The following is a 24,052-nucleotide window of genomic DNA, read 5'->3' as shown; positions in this document are numbered from 1 at the left end:
GGCAATGGGCATAAATCACTGAATCAGACAAAACTCACAGGCTTACAATTCTAGAATTAAGACACAGAAGTCTAATTGTGCTTGGAGAATGGTAATTAGAATTTCAGGGTTGGAAATTCCTTAGATAAAACCACCAGCTGAATGCCTGAAATCTAGGCAATCTCCAAATGGCTTTTCGATGTATAAGGAATAACTGTGTTCCACTGAAGATCATTATGAAAAACTATTTTGAACATTGGAGTAAAATTGTTTATAACTGCAATGTGAAACTTAGGCCACTATTAATTTAAAATATTACTATATTAGCCCTGGCTGGTATAGCTCAGTGGATTGAGCACGGGCCTGCGAACCAAACAACAGTGGTTCGATTCCCAGTCGGAGCACATGCCTGGGTTGCAGGACATTTCCCAGCGGGGGACGTGTAAGAGGCAACCATGCATTGATGTTTCTCTCCCTCTCTCCTTCCCTTCCCCTCTAAACATAAATAAATAAAATCTTATAAAAAAATTTTTTTAAGTATTACTATATTAATTTCTAGCAGCCACATCACATTGTTTAGTGCTACTGAATTATTCATTTTTTCTGACTTTTTTTCTTTCCTTGTATTGACATTAGAACATGTCTCTTTATGTCAAATCACAGGTGGCACATACAAGGCCCAAGGCCCAAGGCCCAAATCCAGCCCTCCACCTTCTTTTATCTGGCCTGGCACCTTGTTTCTACCCAGCTGCCGAACTCTCACTTAACTGTTAAGGAGTAGTTACATTATTCAGCCCTAAAATTACATTTGGCCCTTTTGAAGGCAACCACGAGGCTAATGGTAGCCCCCAGTGAAAATGAGTTTGACACCCCTGTGTTAATTGAGTAATTTTTTAACCCCTGTGTTAAATTGAGTAATTTTTTTTTACTCACTAGATAACTTTCACTTACCCTTATTAAAGTTTATTTAGTAAACTTTAATGTTAAGAAATGTTAAATGTTAAATTTGACCCAAAATTCCAAGAGCTCAAGAAAAGTTCAACTATCCTGTAATTCCTTTAAATAATCAAAATAATTGGGGGAAGAGGATTATGGCAGGGAGAGGAAAATCTAATATAAAAGTTTTAAGTTTTAACTAAGAAATTAGCCCTGGCTGATGTGGCTCAGTGGACTGAGTGCCAGCCTGCAAACCAAAAGGTCACCAGTTCGATTCCTACTTAGGGTACATGTATGGGTTTGGGGCTAGGTCCCCAGTAGGGGGTATGTCAGAAGCAACCACACACTTACGTTTCTCTCCCTCTCTTTTTCCTTCCCTTTCCCTCTCACTAAATATAAATAAAATATTTTAAAAACAAAAGAAAATTTTGTAGTGAAACCAATAGAGTAAATTTCTTTAGCTTGAACACATCTTGCCTATATGGAATAAATATTTCTCCTACTGCAGAATACAGAATATTAATAAAGGGATTAGGAATTCTAACCCTAGCTCTTCAACTAACTATATGACTACAAGTATAGAATGTATCATACCACTTCCTTAACTCCTCCCACTCTTCTTCAAAAATGTTTTCTACATATTAAGATCTGACTGCCAGTAGAGGCAGACAAGAGAACTAATAGCAAAGAAAAATATTTTCCACTGCCACCTTCATGGAACCAATTAGAGCAGTTTCACAGCTTATTTCCAGGTTCATGGTATAATTTAAAAGGAGTAGCTCCAATGAGTATAAAAGGTAACAGGCGGTCATTCCATTTCACTGGGAAAATCTGAAAGGTAAGGGTGAATTCCAAATTTGTAAAATAATGTTTGCTATCTTTCAGTGATACTGAGTATTGCCTCTGAAATACAAATGCTGCAGAAATGCTGACCTCCTGTTTAAAAATGCACAAACATGATTACCTATACTGTTACTAATAATGTATTATTTGATGACAATAAAAACAAGGGGGATATTCAAAATGTAGAACCATGTGATGATATATGTGTAACATAACTGAGTTTTTCCAAGGTTACTAGAAAATGATACATATATTTGGAAGACAAAAAATTTGAGATTCAATGATCAGTGGCATAACATCATTTATGATGAAGACAAAAAGAAATACAAATAAGCATAAATGTTAATACATTTTTGATATTTAGAAATGCATGAAAACTTGAAAATTGGCAGATATAGATTAAAACATGCTAGCTTGGCTATGTTGTTTTACAAATAAATAGCAATTACTAATAGTGAGTATATTTTAATAAAAAGTTCCTTGTACTTGTGAAGGCATTTCATAAATAAAAAGGTACTCACAGATAATTTCCCTTATTATATGTTTCACAATTTTACAAAAAAAATTATAATTCTGAGAATGAAAAGAATAGAACAACACTTACCACCTCTTCTACAAGGTCTTCAACAATAAGGCCTTGTTCATCTGTTCTTAGATTTGTAACCCACATCCATCCATCTTCCAACTCGTTATGAACAATGAACATATCTCCTTTTAAGAAACTGAAAAGAACAATTATAAAGTTATTGAAACTAAACTTTTAACTATGGAAATTTGACATGTACCACACTGCTGAGATAATATGATACTGGAAAAATCTAACAGATTGAAGTCAAATACCCTAGGTATCTGGGTGGCGTGGCTCAGTGGATTGAACACTGGCCTGTGAACTGAAAGGTCAGCCGGCAGGATTCCCTGGCAGGGCACATGAGGGGGTTGGGGGCGAGGTCCCCAGTTGGGGGCATTCAAGAGGTAACTAATCCATGTTTCTCTTGCACACTGGTGTTTTGTTCCCGCTCTTTCTCCCTCCCTTCTAAATATGTTTTTTATTTTTTAAATAAAAATAAAGTCAAGTATCTCTCTCTAAATATTTTTTAATTTTTGAAATAAAAATAAAGTACGTAGGTTTTTGTCCTATATCTAGAATTATCTACAAATAAAACTTTTTAAAATTAAAACTCTGAATTTTATTTTCCTCATGGGAAAAATAGATTTAATAAAGGTACCTGTACTATCTGTATCACTGGATTATTGCTAGAGTCAGATTGGCATTTTCGTAAGCAATAATTATATATCTTATGACATTTTTAAGGTCTAACTCCAAGAAAACTGAATTTGACTCAATTGTAACTCAAGTTTAACTCAACTGTATTACTCTTTCAAAGGTAAGTTAGATATAAAATTATAAACATAAATTAACTCATTACACATATAAAGATATACTTGTGTTAGAAAAGTTTAAATAAGCACAATTAGCCTTATTACTCAGATCCTTATAAGAATTAACACTTTTCTCATCAAAAACAGTAAGTTTTATTTAATTCATTCAGACATACATGATCCAACAAGGACAGCATTCATTCTCTGGAAGTGGTACCAAGGGATAATATATTATGTGGATGCATGCACATTTTTGTTATCAATTTTTGAGTACAGGGATGCATATACTACCTAGTTCCTTTTCAATGGAATCTAGATGGTTTTAATTTCAACACAATCCCAGTAGGAATGTGTTGTTTATATATCAATATAAAACCATCAGTAATTCCTTTAACTTTCCTTTTTTAGGATTGAACAAATGCTTCTGAGGGCTTAAGGTTTCAAGATTGGTTGGATGTTATCATTGTCCTCTATCAATATCTGTATCTGTCATATATATTTCTTATCAATTTTTCTTTCAGCCTTAATTTTCACAAACCAAAGTTCTATTAGGTAAATCTAAACAACTTTTCTTCTAAACTATCTCAAGTTTCACTGTTTGTTGGACAAGTTCAAGAACATAAAACTTGAACACAACACTTCAGATATACTCTATTTGAACAAGAGAATATTGCATTCTATCTTTTTAAACAGTTTACTTTTATTTTATTGATTTTATTGGGCTGACATTGGTTAATAAAACCATACAGGTTTCAAGTATACAACTCAATAAAATACCATCTGCATGATGCATCCTGTGCTCAGAGCCAAAAGTAAAGCAGAAATTACCACTTAACCAAGTAAACTACTCCTTTCTAGAACCAACTACATTAACACATTCAATAAAATAGTTATGAATGAGTAAAAAGGGAGGTACAGACAAAAAATAAAAGAACTGAGAAATGACAGGTGTCATTTATTTATCAAAAGCAGTCATCTGAGTTTCTCTTTTGACCTGTTATTATTGCTATACCATTTTTTATGGTGCAAAAATACAAAATAAAAAAACTTACTAGCACAAAATATAATAAGATTAATTTTGTATTATTTTGCATTTTTCACCAAAAGAAGTTAAGATGCTTTGCTAAATCTCATCAACCTTCAGATATTTTTACCTAAAAAACGTCACAGGTATAAGCAAATTTTCAAATGACTCATAACTTCATACATATTTATATCATTAAATTAAAATATATACAATTTAAACTGTTTAAATTTTCATCTTCCTAAATCATCAGTAGTTCCGAATATTGAGGTCTCTCAGAACCCCTTTAATCTTAGAAATTAATAACTTAAAAGGTTCTTATTTATATGGATTACATCTGATACTCATATTAGAATTTAAAATATAAATGTTTTAAAATATACATCAATTCTTTAAAAAATAACATACCCCATTATATGGTAACAAAGAATATGAAAAACAATTATAATTTTTACAAATTTAGTGAGAGTATTCTTGTTTTACATTTTTGCAATTGTCAATGTGTGTTTTAACTGATGGATTTTCATGTTTCTTCCTTTAATCTACTGCAATCTGATATTTTGCTTAAAGTACATGAAGAATATCTGGCTTCAAATAAATATGTAGTTGTGAAAGAGATAAATATTTTAATAGCCTTTCAGATCATTACAGATGGTATTATAACAAAAACTCAAAAGCGGTACTTTCTTGAAAGTTAGCTGTAATGCAGAATCTAAAACTATTTATCAATGAACTTTCTATACCTATTCCAATGACAACTATTTGTCTATCTCATACTTTGAATGGATCTTTTTTAACCTGTGCATAATTTTGTAATATCATGCACTGATCATTAAGAAAATACTGGTTCACTGAGCTATGTAGACGCAGATCTTACAGATGTAAACACATATATACTATCAATACATCACATTCCTTAATACTGCCACCACTCTCATCAAAAAGCCATTAATTATTTGGAAAACCATCAAACTCCTGACAGCAGATATAGGGTTTCCAAAATTCTAATTTTTATTGAAAGCTCCAATTTTGTCATTAGTAAGAAAAATTGTCAGTTATTTCCCCTGACATAGCAGACTTTGTTCTTTAAAAAGAAAATACTCAAGTCTGAATAATCATAGTTTGCCTATCATTTTTTCTCTTAAGTAAGAATGGTATGCACAAAAGAAGCATCTAGTTGAGCTCTGAGTTCACTGTTTTTCCTCAAGACACTGAACTTTGGTACGCAGCAGAGGTGCTTTAAGTATATGTCCCAATTAATCCTATAAAATATTAAAAAAGAGGTGTAGCCAAGGGTTGATGTTTAGTAAAATAAATAGCTTTTTACTGTCTGATCAAGAACAATCTTGAGTAAGACTGCCTTTATTTGTTTAATTGCAATTGTGTGGCAGTGAAGAACATTATAGTTTGATGCTACTATCTTGATTTGTGCTAAGGCATCAACAGTTTTACTGTCCACTGCCTTTGTATCATCAGTGTAAATGTCATAATAAAAAAGGCAAATGATGTCTTAGTATTATTATAAAAATAGTTTTGATCTCATGGGCCCTCTAAATGGTCTCAAGGATCCATACACAAAGTTACAAGAACTGCACTCTGAGGACTACTGTCCTAGATGATCCCACTGGGAAAAATCTGGATAAATTAACAAATTATCCAAAATGTCTAAATTTGTAGTATACAGCTGTTTATTATATACATTTCTTCCCTTCTCTCTTTTATTGACTTTTCCAGCTTAGATCACTACTAAAGGCATGCCAATAAGAACTAAATAAAAAGTGAATTTGAAGACATTCATATAAAAATGAAATTCCTATTTGGAGATTCCAGATACCTAAGTCTTTGTTTTTTTAAATACCATATTTTCAGAAATATTTTAATACCCCGCAAGGTTATCATTATATTCTAAATGCTTCTTGTTCATTCTGATGAGAAACTGTGTACTCTGAATCATAATTAGTCAAAGTAGCCTTAAAATTTTACCAGTAATACAGAAATTTTCTATTAGAAAGTTAAATAGCTTATAGGAGGCACCAATAATATAATTATCAAATAATATAGAAATAATAAAAACAAAAATTACTGTTTTCTATAGTCCTATACCACTAGTAAAACTTAAATTATTCACCTATCATGTAAAACAGTAGTAATCATCTGAGTAGCATTTACAGTTGAGACACAAATGTCATGTAGTAATAAAAATTAAAATGGGTTATAGAATATAACCAAATTCTGCTTACTTTGTCAGAGACAGATAGTCTAATAAAAGCTAAGTTACTTCTCCTGTCATCTTCACTGTGGCCATCCTAATCCAAATCCACAATCTGAACAGAAAAGCCAAATAGGGGTTGTGGGAGACTGTTCTGTGTGGCGTGGGCCCAGCTCCCACTCAGAGATGCGCAGGACCCACACCCATAGATGGGTTCTCCCATGGGGAATCAGGCCTGCAATGTGCCTAAGCCACTTTGAGGCTTACTTTTTGCTAAAAACTCCTTCACCCTAATTTGAAGCAAACATTTACTGCAAAGTAACTTCCTAAAATCCATGCTAAACCTTCCAAGGACATGTATAACCCATTCAACTATTTCTGCCTTTTGGTTTGCAAATATCCCTCTTCTGGGATGTGATTAGCAGCATTGGCTCCTTTGTTTTCAGTAAAAGGTAACCACCTAAAGCAAACTGTGCACAGTAAATGAGGACCATATTGTAATGTTCCAAGAAACCCAATAAAGGCCAATCATGGCAAGGGCCAAGGCTTTTGCTCCCCTTGAGAGAAAAGCCATGCTGTCCCTTATCCTCCAATGGACTCGGTAGTCCGTGTGAATGTCTCATTTCATCCATAATGATGCAGACACTGTGGGCCAGTGTCCCCATCAGGGGTATTGGAATTTTAGACTCACTATTAAAGGCACTTTTACTTTGCTGCATATTATTTCTTCAAATTCCAAAGCTTTCCTGGTCCAAAGGCAATAAATTATCACAGTCTTTCAAACATCTATTTCAAATGCCAATAAATGAGAATATGTTATAAAAATACCTTATTTCATCAGTATCTGGTACTTTTGTGTAAGGCAGAATGGCTCGAACACGCCTTCTATCTTCTACTGGCTGAAAACCATAAGATAATAATGTACAAAAATGAATAACCTCTTTATGTCAAAGTCAAATCAAGTACATATTTCCACACAAAGAGAAAGCCATAAAAACCAACAGAATCAAACTTTTTACTGAGGCTTTCACTACCCAAAGCCTGAAAATGTTTGTCTTGTTTTTGTTGTATTTATAGAAATTCTTTTAACATATAACCAGTATGTTTTATCAACTAATATCAATAATCATTACATTTGAAATAAACTATATGGAACACATAAACTGACCTTTCTCTGATAATATAGAGAATATCAGAGATAATAAGTAATATTATCTCTGATAATATTACTTAAGGTTATTTCTTTTACAAATATATATGTATGCATTAGATATGAGATACATATAACACTTATAAACCTCAATTATATAATTAATTACATTATTTGTGAATCCATCCTCAAATATTTCTCACTTTCCATATTAAAAGTTACAGAATCTTGCAGTAACTTCAGCATTAGCACTATAATTACTCCTCATTCATTCAAAAATACTTGTTAGTCTATCACCATAGACTACTATTAAAAATATCAAGTAACTTAAATAGAAAATTATAAAAATTATCTTTCCTTTTTAAAAAAATTTCTGTTTTGCTCTGACAGTACAAGAATTAAAATATAACATACTTCTTGAATTATATTAGATACATGTCACAACTAACTGAACAAGAGCTAACCCAATTGATAAAGTGAAATAATAAAGTTTTGAAAGATATTTTATTCAAGTTTTACTTGCCTCTGGTGGTGCAACTGGATAAAGCAATTTTTCTCCTTTCAGCAAACAGGAAACATGACTGTAATAACCTATTAGGTCTGACAGTGAAGAAAAACGTCTTCCACCAATGTAGTAATCTCCACACATAGCAATAATCCTATTTGTACAAGAAAAAAATAGAGTATAACAAAAACCTTTAAAGATAATTTTGAAGACCAAGTTCCATAAAAAAATTGTAAATCCATAATTTTCATACTCTTTTAACTGCATCCCTGCATTAAAATACCACTTAATATTTTCACCATATGCTAATTACTTAAGGTTATTTCTTCCTCAAATACATATGTATGCATTAGATATGAGATACATATAATACTTATAAACCTCAATTATGTAATTCATTACATTATTTGTGAATCCATCCTCAGATATTCCTCACTTTCCATATTAAAAACTGAATAGCAATTTTCATAAGGTTTCTCTGGCTAAAAGCAGTTTATAGAGCTCTTGAAATATTTACAAAAAGGGACTTCGCCAAGATGGAGGCACAGGTGGAAGCACTGTGCCTTCTCACACAACCAAGTTTTAGCAACAAAAACACAGCCAAACCACAGAAAATTGAACTATACGGAAGTCTGACAATGAACGCTTCAGCCTGACCAGTAAGAGGGGCAGAGCCAGCAGCAGAGCGGGGTTGGGCAGGAAAGATCCACCGGACTGACCTGGGCGTGCAACCCAGGTGCGCAGGCAGCCGTGGGTGGATCCCAGGTGTGCAATAGTGGGCAGACCCACTGAGGGCGCAAGCTGGTGGACTCACTGAGGGCTGACCAGGGTCACACATTCGCACACGCACAGATAATCCAGTGAAGGAGGGAGCGGTGAGATAGACCGTGCAGGCCCCAGTGGCAGGAAGCGGCAGAGGGGACCACTATTGTCCCTCTCTGACCCCGCCCCCACATACAGCATCACAAACCAGCAACCTGGGTGGCCCCGCCCTGGTGAACACCTAAGGCTCTGCTCCTCGTACTTAACAGGAGTAAACAGACCAAAACATGGCTCAAGAAGAACTCAAAGCCCCAGAGCCAATAAATCTAAGCAAACAAGAAATAGCCAAACTTTCAGATGCACAGTTCAAAACACTGGTGATCAGGATGCTCACAGAACTGGTTGATTTTAGTCACAAATTAGAGGAACATATGAAGGCTAAACTAATTGAAATGAAGGGAAATGCACAGGAAACCAATAGTAACGGAAAGGAAACTGGGACTCAAATCAAAGGAGTGGACCAGAAACAGGAAAAAAATGACCGAACAGAAAAGGATGAAGAAACAAGAATTCAAAAAAATGAGGGGAGGCTTAGGAACCTCCAGGACATCTTTAAACGTTCCAACATCCGAATTATAGGGGTACCAGAAGGAGAAAGGGGGAGAAGGTACAGAAAATAAGTAGCATAAATGGTAGGTAGAAAATAGATAGGGGGGAGGGCAAGAATAGTATGGGGAAATACAGAATCTAAAGAACTTGAGACACGTGGTCATAAACTAAAGGGGGGAATGGTGGGGGAGGGGTGTGCAGGGTGGAGGGGAATGAAGGGGGGAATAGAACAACTGTAATGGCGTAATCAATAAAATATATTTTAAAAAAAGAAAAATATTTACAAAGAGTGTAATAATTTCCATTCAAAATGTGGTATGACAGTAATCTTAAAGCTTATTTTAAAATCTAAAAATCAAGGGTATACAAACATTTTATCAATTAACATTATATACACTAATTTTTTAAATCTTGTCCATAAAAATAAAACTTAAAAATATGTAAATACATTTATACATACAGATTTTGACACATGCACTTGAAAATCTACATGCCCATTTAATTGAAATGAATGTTTGCAGAGTTTCAGAACAGCATAGCTAAAATGAATCTGAATTCTAAAAACTATTTCCTATATTTTGTTACTCTGTATGTCCACTTTACCACTCAAAGTTTCCCTGTAATTCAAAGAATTTATATTTTAAAAGTGGCAATTATATTGGATTAGCACAGTAACACCCAGCAATAATACTGTTTTTAAACAAAGATGTAAACATCCAACATCTAATCTAAATCACTGATTAAATCATCTCACTGAAAACGAATCTCATTTTCCTTTATTTAAATGTCACTGAGTCATTCACCTTTATTGAACCGGATATTTTTATGAATAGTACAGCAAAAGAGCTATATTATACAGCCTCATAAAAAGAATAAAGACTTACCTAAAATGGTTGACGACATTTGTCTGGCTAAGAAATGAAAGTACAAAGGACCCTGGCCTCCGATCGCTCTCTCTGATAAGGTAACTGCCGGACTTGCCAGCCTGTCTGAGGCGTTCTTCTGCCATAGTTCTATCAAGTTTTCCATGATACCACCTAAGGGGAAAAATTAAGAGATTAGTATAAAAATAACAACCATAAAGTTACTAATGATATTTGAAAAATATACTACCAGAGGTTATAAAGGACTACATATAACTTTGAACCAGTTATTCCAATTTTACTCTAAACCAGTTATTCCAATTTTAACTCAGTTGTTTTTAACTTCTCAGTCTCTCAAAAAAATTCATTTACTCAGTCTTTAATTTGTTCTATAAGCTCAGGCCTAAGCATCTCACCTATGAACCCCTTCCATTTCTGCCCATCTCTCTACTGCCAGGATTGTCCATATATGTTCAAGATACATTTATTACAATGAAACCCTTACTTAGAAAAAAGAAGAGTAAGACAGAGAAATGGAAACAAATGATTAATTTATTACTTTTCAACCTACTAAAGAACCAAGATTTGACATTAGGCACATGGTACCTGTGAGAAAATAAAACTTTATTCCATTTTAGTGTTTTTCCCTAGAATAGGAAAATAGAATGATGCTAATGGCTACTGATCTAACTTCCCATTTCATCAGGAAGCTGACTAATACCTTTGGTCTTATGATAATCTACTCCATAAACACTCATTTGAACTCAGATCCTCAAATTTATTTAACAAACCCATGAGGAATAAATAATACCTACTGTCATTTTAACTTTTCTGCTCTCAGTTTAAATATATTCTACCTACCATACTACCAGATGATCTGCTTAAATGACTAGGTGTAACTCTAGCATCATCCATGCTACTAATCTATGCCTACGAAAGTCTCATGGATTGTTATAAACAGAAGCATATTGAGAAATAGATTGGAATTTTCAAATGGTTATGGTAACAAATCTATAAAATAATTTTATGAAATATTTATATTTTCATAGAAATGAAATTTCATAAATTTCATTTCATATTTTTTAATATGTTAGTCACCCAAACTTATCCTCTGGTACTTAGAGTCTAACTTGAAACATTCTAAGGAAAACAACATTCATATTACATTGAGATACGTAATATTTACAATAGATATGTCACTCAAAACTACAAACTACGAAGACTATTTTTTTAAAGATTTTATTTATTTATTTTCAGACAGAGGAGGAGGCAGAAAGAGAGGGAGAGAAACATCAGTGTATGGTTGACTCTCACACATCCCCTGCTGAGGACCAGGCCTTGCAGCCCAGGCATCTGCCCTGACTGTGAATAGAACCAGCAACTCTTGGTTCCCGGTGCTCAATCCACTGAGCCAAACCAGCCAGAGCCCCAAAACTATTTTTTAAGATTGCTATAATAAAAGCTTAATGATATTCTTGACACCTTAATTTATTAAAAAGAAAAAAACTCTTAAAACTTCTTGAATTAATTAGTTTTAATTTTCTTTGAAAAATCAACCCATTTGCCCTGGCTGGTGTGGCTCAGTGGTTGAGTGCCAGCCTGCAAACCAAATGGCCACCAGTTGGATTCCCAGTCTGGAGCACATGCCCAGGCTGCAGGCCAGGTTTTCAGTAGGGGGTGTGCGAGAGGAAATCACACATTGATGTTTCTCTCCCTCTCTTTCTCCCTCCCCTTCCCTTCTCTCTAAAAGTAAATAAATAAAATGTTTTACAATAATCAACCCATTTATCTATGCATAAGACAAATAAAATAATGAAAAACTCAATCATTGGAACTTCACTGTAACTTAATAGAAAAAACATAATTGTAAACCGTTATTATAAGAAGGGAAAGAACAATCAATATTACATTCCTCTAAAATTCCATTCTCAGTTCAACCATTACCTTTGAGGTTATTTATGAGGAAATTTAACATTCAAGAACTGCTTTTTTCTAAATCTAAAAGGAAAAGTTTCAGACTAGTGATCATGATAAGTTCCTTGAAGAGCTAAAGTTTAATAAATATGATCAGTACAAAATTTTGATATTCCAGGACAGAAGTTTACCTACTTGTAATACATGGAACTTCTTAGTATATAAAACTGGTAATTCTTCATTACATATAGCAATGAAGGTATGCCACAGAGCAGATTTACACATCAAAATTAAGGACAATTTTATTCTTATTTTTGTGTAATTGATAGTTCTTAAATTTGTTAACAGTTCATATAAAATATCAAAATTAAAAGATTTCATTTAATTCCCTTTCTCTTATGAACTCACCAAGAGGTGCTATACAGAGGTTGGGTGAGGCGTTACACAATTACTAATTTATCATATGTACCTAACTAAAGACCTTTACTGATACATAAAAGATATATTTATGATTTTTAATTTTTCCATTTGTATGATTTATGTAAGATTAAGATGGGTACTAAGTTCAAGATACAGACATTAAAAAACCAGCTTTGTTTCCTGAATATAACTGACTCCCTTCATGCTAAAAAGCTCACAACCTTGCAACACAAAAAGCAAACATGTCAATTCTTGATTATGGTTATAAATTGAAATTAAATTGTTCAACAATAGATCCTCAAAAAGTGTTAAAATATTTCACTGTTACAAGTGTCAGACTATGTAGGAAAAAAAACAGAATTTCTTGAATTATCATTACTGTTTACTTCAAACTATCAATGTGAATCATAGTAACAAAAACATTTTTAAATACCTGCACAGGTACTTTAAAGCCACTATTGAAGCATGAAAAGCACTTCAATTAAACTGTTACACTATGAAATCTTTACCCCATTTTAAAAACTGGAAATCAAAAAAATCATTAATATCATACTAAAATAATCATTTTATTTATCCCTGCCTGGTATAGCTCATTGGATTAAGTGCAGGCTTCCAAACCAAGGGGTCACCAGTTTGATTCCCAGTCAGGGCACATGCCTGGGTTGTGGGCCAGCTCCCCAATGAGGGGTGCACAAGAGGGAACCACACATTGATATTTCCCTCCCTCTCTTAAAAAAATTTTTTATTTAAATTGTACATAGTATCATGATATTCAGCTAAAACTTTATGCAGCTAAAACTTTTATAAATAAATCACAAATCCAATGTGATATGATTCAATTCAAATACTTCACAGATTTAAAGAATCTAAGTAAACTCTATATCCATTGAGCATTAATCTTTAGGTCTACTTTCAAACAATGTCTCTCAACATTTTTTTTAACTTACGATCTTTTTAATTTTTAATTTTTATTTTTAGAGAGAGGAATGGAGGGAGAAAGTGAGGGAGAGGAACATCGCTGTGAGAAACATCAATCAGTTGCTTCTCACCTGAGCCCCACCAGCAACCTTGGCACCTGCCCTGACCAGGAATGAAATAGGCCACCTTTTACCTTGTGGGACAACACAAAACCAACCGAGTAGCAGTAGTCATTGCTAACCTATGAACTTTTTAATAAACATAAAAATTTCACCTACCAGGGGTTATTATATATTATATTTAACTTCATGTTATCTTTGTGAAATCTGTAACATAATTCATTTTATTAAAAAAATAATGGGTAATATGCCTTCTCAAAACATAACCCCATACCAAAGTTACACCTGTATTTTCGGACCATAAGATGCACCTAGGCTTTAAAAGAGGAAAGTAGGGAAAAATTTTTGAAGCAAAAATGTGAGGGCCAAGATGGAGGCGTAATAGTGGAAACACTGTGCCTCCTCACACAACCAAGTTTAAAGACAACAAAGTTTTAATAACAAAAATGCAGCCAAAACACAGAAAATTGAACTGTATGGAAGTTCGACAACAGTGGACCCTTCAGCCAGACCAGTAAGAGGGGCAGAGCCAGCGACTAGCGGAGCTGGATCAGGCAGGAAAAATTCCCTGGACCTACCCAGACACGCGGGCAGCTCTTGTAGGATCCCAGGCATGGGGTAGCAACAGGCGGACCCAGTGAGGGTGCAAGGCAACAGGCTGACCGCGGTCACACATTCTTGCGCAGATAAACCAGCGAAGGAGTGAGCAGTGAGACAGACCAAGTAGGCCCCTGCGGCAGTAAGCAGCAGAGGGGACCAGCAAAGGGGACCGCATTGCCCCTCTTTGACCCCACCCCCACATAGTGTCACAAACCAGCAACCTGGGTGGCCCTACCCTGGTGAACATCTAGGGTCCTGCTCCTCATACGTAACAGGAGTAAACAGACCAAAACATGGCTCAAGAAGAACTCAAAGCCCCAGAGCCAAATAACTCGTGACCAAGAAATAGCCAACCTATCAGGTGCACAGTTCAAAATACTGGTGATCAGGATGCTCACAGAACTGGTTGATTTTAATCACATATTAGAGGAACAAATGAAAGCTAAACTAATTGAAATTAAGGGAATTGCACAGGAAACCAATAGTGATGAAAAGGAAACTGGGACTCAAATCAAGGTAGTGGACCAGAAGGGAAAAAAAAAGTGACCGAACAGGAAAATATGAAGAAATAAGAATTCCAAAAAGTGAGGAGAGACTTAGGAACCTCTAGGACATCTTTAAACGCTCCAACATCCGAATTACAGGGGTACCAGAAGGGGTAGAGGAAGAGCAAGTGGAAAACTTATTTGAACAAACAATAAAAAAGAACTTCCCCAAGCTGGCAAAGGCAATAGACTTCCAGGAAATCCAGGAAGCTCAGAGAGTCCCAAAGAAGTTGGACCCAAGAAGGAACACACCAAGGCACATCATCATTACATTAGCCAAAATTAAAATGAAGGAGAGAATCCTAGAAGCAGCAAGAGATAAGGGGACAGTCACCTACAAAGGAGTTCCCATCAGACTGTCAGCTGATTTCTCAAAAGAGACCTTACAGGCAAGAAGGGGCTGGAAAGAAGCATTCCAAGTCATGAAATCCAAAGACCTACATCCAAGATTGATCTATCCAGCAAAGCTTTCATTTAGAATGGAAGGACAGATAAAGTGCTTCTCAGATAAGATCAAATTCAAGGAGTTCATCATCACCAAGCCCTTATTATATGATATGTTAAAGGGACTTATCTAAGAAAAAGAAGATAAAAAAGATGAACAGTGAAAGGACAGCAAACTCACAGTTATTAACAACCACACCTAAAACAAAAGCAAGCTAGAGGACAGCTAGATCAGGAGTGGAACCATAGAAATGAAGATCACATGGAGGGTTAGCAATAGGGGAGTGGGAGGAGGAGAAGGGGGAGAAGGTACAGAGAATAAGTAGCATAGATGGTAGGTAGAAAATGGGGGGGAAGGCAAGAATAGTAAGGAAAATATAGAATTTAAAGAACTTGAGACACGTGGACATAAACTAAAGGGGGGAATGGTGGGGGAGGGGTGTGCAGGGCGGAGGGGAATGAAGTGGGGGAAACAGAACAACTGTAATGGCATAATCAATAAAATATATATTTTTAAATGTGATAAAATATTTAGTAATATAAATAACATAATAATACTTCACTAATGTAAATGTAAACAGAATTCCACAGCAGCATTAACAACCATTATTCCTCCCAAAATGGGGGGGAGTGCATCTTATAGTCTGAAAAATACAGTAACACTCCCAAAGGAGTCACTTCCCTAGTAATATTTGTCTAAAAGATTCAATTTAATAAAAATGCTTCCCTTTCTCACTTCAAATAGTTACAGTAACATCAATACAGGAAACAAAACATGTATTTAATTATCCACACTATTTCTCTAAATCTTCAGCCAAAGCTTTATTCTATTTCTTTAACGGTAGCTTTGCTGGTGATTGTTTTCAAATAACCTAGGAAAACACCAAAAACAAACAAAACCCACACAAAAAATGCAACTGGAATATAGAATACTTGAAAGGAACACAGTAACTAAAGTGTTGTATTAGGGGTATAAGGATACTCTGAGCATAATATGAGATTACCAAATATTTATGGGCTAAATCCCCTAAATTAAATTTTTTACTCTGCTTGTACCTGTGGTAATTGTATTCCATGGCCTAAGCTTGGTATATAGTAATATAATTTTAAAAGTATCAGTTGAATAAAGGAAGACATGTCAAATCATAATACATAATGTTAGAAAAGAATTTATAAGTCCAGTTTGACTTCTCTGCCAATGCAAAAAAAGGAAAAAAAGGAGAAATAAAAACATTTTCTTTAATGTCCACAATAAGCAAGTTCTGATCTTTGAGAATTGCTGTCTTTGTCTAAAAGGATATGAAACAATTTCGGCTAGCAGAGCTGGAAAAAAAGCTCTACTGACACCCCCTAAATTCCTTCGAAAGAGACTAAGGTGACAGGTGAGACCAAGATTTACCAGAAACCATTTCCATAACTATGGTCAAGTCACTACATTTTGTACCTCACTTGTAAAATAAGGAAAATAATCTCTACCAACCTCAGAATAAATTATTTGCCCTACACTCCTTCAAAGAAAAAAAACTTTTTAAAGTACTACACAATCTATAGTGAAGTATAATGGTTAAGGGTAAAGACGCTGAAGCCACTGCTATCTATGTGTGAATATGAGCTCTAGCAATGTGCTGTACAAATATGGGCAAATCACTTAATTTCTGAACCTCAGTTTCCTCATCTATAAAATGTATATAATAAAAGTATCTATCTCACAGAGGGCTGGCTTGGTATTATTGTTAAATGTACTAACATATATTCATATAAATTATATGCATACATACATGTAAAAGACTACAGGACTGATTAATACAACTTCATCAATAAAAACCACAAATTTTATGACTGTTGGATGAATAATCTGAGAATCACCTAAGCCACAATTATCTTCCTATTTTTCCACTTGTTTACTCTTCATTTAATTTTGGGAAGAGAACAGGAGAAACCAATTCTTGTTTCTGCTAAAGCAAAGCACTGATTTTACAAGAAAATTTCTTCCCCAAAACTCCTTGAAGAACTTTACTGATCACACATATTAATTGGAGCTGGAGGCATCACAGTATTTATAGTTAGAAATTCTTTCTTTTTGCCTGGCAACTCTAGAAGGAAACCTTCAAACAACCCCACTCTTTCCCCAATATAGATATACGGGGGGGGGGGGGGGGGGTGTGTACGTTTAGTTGTTTGTTCATATGGAAAATAATACAATAATGAACTGTATACTCACAACTGTAAACCTACTTTTGTCCCACCCTGTATTCTGTGGAGGATGGCAAAGACAGGATGCATTTGACATGCCAAAATGTTTTCTTATCTAAAAGTAAATTAATCCTCTCTCCCACACCTTGTTCCCTCCCTCTCTTTTCCTGAAGATTAAGAAAGGAAACACGAGGAAATTTAAGAAGTAAATACATTTTTCTCAGTTAGCTTTGCAAATTTTGGTAGAGAATTATTAGCAGGCAAATATGGAGTCCCTTGATTTCATTTCCGTAGATAATATACAATCTAAAATATCACAACATCTAAGATGAAATTATATAATAAATTAACAATAAAAAAGACAAGTTGAACAAGATGTAGGAACTACTTTATTTCTAAATGTGGAATCTCGTGTTTTTTTCTAAAACATATGTTGTATATTGTTGGAAAACATTTGAGGGGCCTAAAAGGGCCCTCTGCTTTTTAGTCGGTCTCTCTTATTTAGGAAGAATATAGAAATCTATGCAATGAGAAAACAACCTAGTCTGAATACAAAGAAACACTTCATTCAGACAGTACAATTATTTAAAACTAACTTGACAATCTTAAATGGAAATTGTCTACTACAGTAGAAAACAATTAAAATAGAGCCACCATCAGCAGACTTCCTTCCTCTAAAAAGGAGACCAAACTGAAGTTCCCAGCAGATCACTTTTACTTTTCCACTATGCTCTTCCTCAGTTATGTCACTGACAGGCACCAAAGTTCTTACAGAAAAATATTTATGCAGAAACCCAATTGTCAAGGAATCTCTTCTATCACCAGAATCACTTGGGACTTTGTGTGCTTGATCATACTACAAACTCCTAAGTTTTTCTGTAACTCTCAAAGATACCAATCAGATTTTTGTACACATGCTTGTCCTTTCTGAAATTAAATGGGTTATTTCAGGTTAGTTAAGATGTGTACACACAAATTTGCTATGACTACTATATTCTCCTAAAGCCCCCATATTTCCTTTTAACAAACACGCTTCCTACTACAGTAATACTGGTCTGGGTTGATGGTTAAGAAAAAGAAATGACTTTTTTAAAGTAAAGGAGAAAATAAAGAAAATATACCTTATATTAAGTAATTGTATTCAGTCTTTTATTCATATCACTATATAGAAACTAAAATTTGGTTACTAGTAAATTTACTAGAACAACTACTAGGCTAAGCATTATAGGTGTAGTATTCCTTCAACCACCTACATCACTTAAACTTAAAAAGAAATGATCACATATATATGTTAGACATCTTTAGTATATTTGTGTTCAGACAAGTATCAAGCGTATATGTTTAGTTTTTATAGCTCACATCAAATTAGCTCAAGGCAAAAGCAGAAATCATATTTCCTTTTGCTGCGGGTAACATATTTACAAAATCCAGGAAAAGTTTCCGTTCAGGGGAAGTATTTTGAAAGAAACAGCACTGTAATATGTTCTAGCCACCCCCAAAGTGAGTCCACTGAAAGACTAATACATGAAAGGCAGGAATCAATACTAAGCTTATACAGGCAAATGTTTATACTGACATGCACTCAAGCCAACTCTCATTATCACTACCCTTCACTCCCATCACCCTAGAAAACAGACAGTGAAGAGTAGAAAAAGCCACACCAAGCATTTTTTTAAAATTAAAAAAAAAAAGCACAAAACCTACTAGCAGGAGGCTACTATCAGTTCCTACCTCACATCCTCAATCTCTTATAATTTCATTTCTTAAAAACTACAAATTCTTACACTTGAGTTTTTCTTAGATTTTTGACAATTACAGTGACAAACCACTAAATGCATGAAAATTGGGAAAACAAATGACTGTGGCCATTGGGTCCAATGCACTGCTACAACATAGTTGCAAACTACCTTGAAGCAAGTCTTAAGAAGAAACACTTTACCCCCTCGTCCATCACATGGCCTCTTTTGATTTTTGTTTGTTTGTTTGTTTGTTTGTTTTAAATTTAACAACACTCAATCTAAAACTTTAGTGGGTATGGTGATTCCTATCTACTGCAGCTAAAACATTTCTTAATCTGTATTTCAATATATACATCTACCTTTAAAACATCAAATCCGAAAGTTAAAAGCAAACTTTAGTTGAACATTCCCTTTTATTTAGTGCATCTCCAACAAACTATATGCCAACCATTGTGCTACGTAATAGAAAAACAAATTAACACCACAGAATACTGACACAGAAGTTTATGATCTAACAGAGAACAGAGACAAAACGAGCAGCTGCAATCTGGTACAGTAAGTGCTGGAATGTGAGGGCATTTAGAAATATACCAGTTTTAGGATTTTAGTACATGCTTCCTGAAAAAAATTGATTACTAAAGGGAAACTTTTCTTTTGATAAGTAAGCAGCAACTCACTCACAGAAAGCAAGGGACCGAGAAGGCAAGAAAGATGTCACAGTCAGAGGAAAAGTACAGGCCACCCCAAATAAAACGTTTATTTGTAGATATAGGAACATAATATTTTAAACTTTTGAAATATACTTTACAAATATAATTCTTATCAAATGAAATGAAAAAAATATAAGCTTTCCAATTAGACTAGACTTACAACCTTACTTGCTGAACTTCTCTCAGTTCCTCAACATAAATATATCTCAAAGAACATTTTAAAAGTTCAAAATATTCTCTGATCCCATAAATAACCCTATGGGGTAGGTGGGAGTGGGAGGTATGGCTATTATATACCACAGCAATAAAAGTTTTCTACAACATGCCCATTATTCTTCTTCATGTCCCCTATATCCCAACCAAACTACATTTATTCATTCAAGAATCTCTTTTAAGCACCTACTATATTTTAGGCACTGTTTTAGAAATTGGTTTTTATCCCTCTGCACTTATTCAAGGTGTCTTTCCTATATAACTTTTTTTAATGAAGGTGAAAATATGCAATTTAGCCAAAAGGCATCCTAAAACTAAAGCATTTCCTATGGATTTATTTCAACAGAATTTTCTATTTCTCTATCTATTCTTATGCATGGAAATATCAGTAACTCTTCAGTGCAAACTATAACATCTATGAATATGACTCCCAAATTATTCTCTCTAAACCTGGCTTTTCTTCTAAGTTTAAGGACTAAGTTAACAAGTAGCTTCTGATAATCTTCACTCTGAGGTTAGTATCCAAATCTGAAAAACTTACAACTACTCCTACAAACACACACACACCCCTTCCTCTTTATTCCTCTATATTGTTAATGGCATCAGCATCCTTCCGAACGTTCAGACTCAAAACTTCAAAAGCAACTTTGATTCTTTCCTATCTCTTTACCCATAAAACTACTGCCAAAAAATTATTCTCAGTTTTCCATTTCCACACTGATCACTCTAGTCCAGGCCCTCTTTTCCTCTCATACTGTTTCCACTGTCTCTAAAACTGTGGAAAGATTCTTCTTCCTAACTGGCTCTTCTTAAAACGATACACTTAATTGTTTCATTCTAGTAACTCAAAAGCCTACAAATGGTTGTGTGTCCGTTACAAAATGAAGCACAAACTATTCAACTTGGTATTCAAAAGATACCAATAAAGGCTCCAACCTCCCTTTGAGGGAGAGAGGTACAGAATTTAAGGAGAAAAATGAAAAAGAGATTTAGGTTCTGAAGTATGTTTGTGATGGTCAAACTTTAGCTGTCTACTGATTATCTGAGAATCACAATGAGCTACTCACTGACTTTTGAAAAGGTGATTATTTTTTCCGCAATGAGATTTTACATTTCTTCAAGTACATTATGAAACTACATTATGAAACTAACAGTCTCTCAATAAAATACCTATTATTAAGCATCCCAAGAAAAGAATTATTCTACAGGTAGGTACCATGTCCAGAACAAGGATACCTTAGAGAGCATTCATTTGTTAAAGGCAGGAGAGCAAAGGTACAAGCTAATAATTATTCCCTATATTTGCTTTAAGTTTATACTCTCCTATATTGTCTTTTCAAATAAATAGCTCTGGTCTCAAGATAGTCAAATGTCAACAAATTAAACATTAGTAACAAATTTATACACAAAAATGTCAGTTTAAATGTATAACTTTGATAGATTTGAATATCTACTTATTTTTTCTAAATTTTGACAAAATTACAAATAAACTATCTAAGAAGCCATAGAAAATTTTTATTAGAAACTTGAACTTTCATGAATAGAAAGCAAAGGATCAGCCTGGATATTCATTTTTCGAAAAATTAGATTTATTTTTTACACATAGTGTACTCTATTTTATATCAACATTGTTTCTCAAGCAAAACAAATACTCAAACACTGGGAAGTATTTAATTTGCTTGATTACTAATATAGAAAAACAATGGAAATTAACACTGTTATTCTCAAGTTGCTGCAACTTGTTAAATAATACATAAAATAATACGAACAGCAGTTGTATGACCCTCCCCCATATCAATCGGTCTAACTTGAGCTATCAAACAGAGCTATTTATACTCACTCCAGATTGAGATATTCTCTGAAATCCCCAGAGGACAGCATATTTCTTTAAAAACAGATTTTTAAAAAGGAAGCTTTTGCTTGTTAGCCATTAATAGGAGCTGCTACATAATTCAGTACTTATTTATGAATTCAGTGAATATGAAAATCAGAATATATCCATTTTAATACGAAACTCTTTATATTTTAAATAATTTGTAAATCTTCTTCTGTCTAGCTCCCAAATATGATGTCCTCAAAAACTGGTAAAATATTTTTAAAAACTTTTTAGAATCTCTGAAATAAAAAGGGGTACACATCACTTATGTAATCTAAGTCAAACATTCATCACACTCATCTGGTATCATGACGCAGAGTGTTAACCAACATAACTCATTCCAACCTCTCCAGTCAACCTTCCTGCTTGTCCAACAACAGGTGCTGGATCTTTCAATCCAGGTATCTCTGACGGACAACTCAAATGCAACATCAAAAACAAATGACCTCATCCTCAATCTTCCCACATTCCTTCTCCTTACCTCTTCTTTCTCTCCCACTTCTCATCTTTACATATGTCATACATCAATTCATTCCCAAAGCTATTAGTTATAACTATATATTGTTTTTTAAGGTCCAGAAAAAAAAAAGCAATTACATATGGTTCAACCAAGTGGAAACCTCTCATCATTACCTCTGACATATTTTCTACAGTGTTTCCCTCATATGTAATCAGTCAAAAAACCTTAAAATTCCAAATTCTCAATGCCCCTTTTTCTACCTAATCTTTTCATTTCCCACTGTCAATGGCCTTCCGCATCATGTACAGCAATTCCTACAACAGGTCTCTGAGTTTCACTGCTCCTCCATTTCCCTATACATCTGTAACAAATATTCAGAAGCAGCTAATGTGAATCACAATTCAAAAACTGAAATGGTTCCATTACTTACAAAATTAAGTCCAAACTATTAGCTTGGCATTCAGTAATTTTTATGACTCCATTTCTCACAGGACTTCTTGCCACTTCCAAAACATAGCAAGCACACACTAGCAAGCCTCTTTCCCTCTGATCATCAGATTCTTTTCATTTGAAATGTTGCTATTGCCAGGCTTTGCCTATGGAAACCCATGTCATTCTTTAATAATTAGCTCAAGTGCCATCTACTTGATCCTTTAGTCATAATTAGTCTTCTACCATTCTCTCAGCTTATTTATCATACTTTTTTTGACATTGTAACTTATTTGTAATATAGTCAATCATTTTCATATCTGTTTTCTCCATTAAACTGAAAGGTACTTGAGGATGTTGAGGATGTTTAAGTCATCTTCACAATTCGCTAGACTAGAAGCTGACACAGCAGTCATTGACCGGTGGAAGGTTGAGAAAAACAAATTAATCAAAAATCCCTGCCTATGCTGAAATTGTGAAGTCCTAATCCCTTACTGGAATCCACACATCTAGCCAAACCAGAGAATGACTTGCATTCTCCCATTTAAGCTATTTCCTCAATCTGCACTGTCTTCCCACCCCCAATGAAGAGATATTTAATCACTTTGCCCTCTGGGAATACCTCTACCACCAGACAAAGTCAAAATTCCACCCCCTCAATCATCTAAAAACCACTCTTGCCCGAAATGATGTTTTAAATAAAAAACCATCTAGCTTATAATGCTTGGAATCATATCAATTTTCTCATCAGGGAAAAAAACCCCAAAAAACTTTGAAGTAGAAATGTAGTACCCTTACCTAAGTAACCCTACTTCCCCTACTCTAAATTTACTGAATAGTTGCACAGATTGATGACTTGCAAAGATGCTGACTTGGGAGCTGCCTGTTCATCACCCATCGCATTGAGAGAAAACAGACTCACACCCCTCTCTCTGGCACCACTCTCTCTCCAAATTGCAAAGCTGTGGTTTCTGAGAAACTTCATTTTCTTTGAAGAACCTGGCTTAATTAAAATCTATCATTCTATGGTGAGCACCTGAACCAAGCAGAGTTAAAACTTCTCAAATATTTTCTCACACCAGAGCCAAAAGTTATAGGATACGACATCAAAGAAAGGGTTTTGTTTGTTATGTTTTCCATCACTTAAAAGGGCCAGTCTGTAATAAGGAAGAATGAGGCTGACAGGAGCCAACAGGTAAAGGCATGAAAAAA

The 24,052-nt window shown here is 34.4% G+C and overlaps 1 protein-coding gene across 1 annotated transcript in view; it reads right to left on the bottom strand.

Moving 5' to 3' along the window:
- Positions 1-24,052, bottom strand: part of RASA1 (RAS p21 protein activator 1) — a 120,932-nt gene that overhangs the window by 55,789 nt on the left and 41,091 nt on the right. Inside the window, exons 2-5 of the mRNA XM_037150115.2 lie at positions 10,282-10,434; positions 8,045-8,180; positions 7,200-7,270; positions 2,363-2,480 (exon numbers count right to left, since the gene is read on the bottom strand). Coding sequence (XP_037006010.1) covers positions 2,363-2,480; positions 7,200-7,270; positions 8,045-8,180; positions 10,282-10,434 — 478 coding nt within the window. The remainder of the gene's footprint in view (positions 1-2,362; positions 2,481-7,199; positions 7,271-8,044; positions 8,181-10,281; positions 10,435-24,052) is intronic.

This window comes from Artibeus jamaicensis, unplaced genomic scaffold (genome assembly GCF_021234435.1).
Source record: "Artibeus jamaicensis isolate MK-2021 breed Jamaican fruit bat unplaced genomic scaffold, CSHL_Jam_final contig_373, whole genome shotgun sequence".
Classification (NCBI taxonomy): Eukaryota; Metazoa; Chordata; class Mammalia; order Chiroptera; family Phyllostomidae; genus Artibeus; species Artibeus jamaicensis.
The sequence above is the reverse complement of the archived record's forward strand: the minus strand, read 5'-3'. Positions and strand labels throughout refer to the sequence as shown.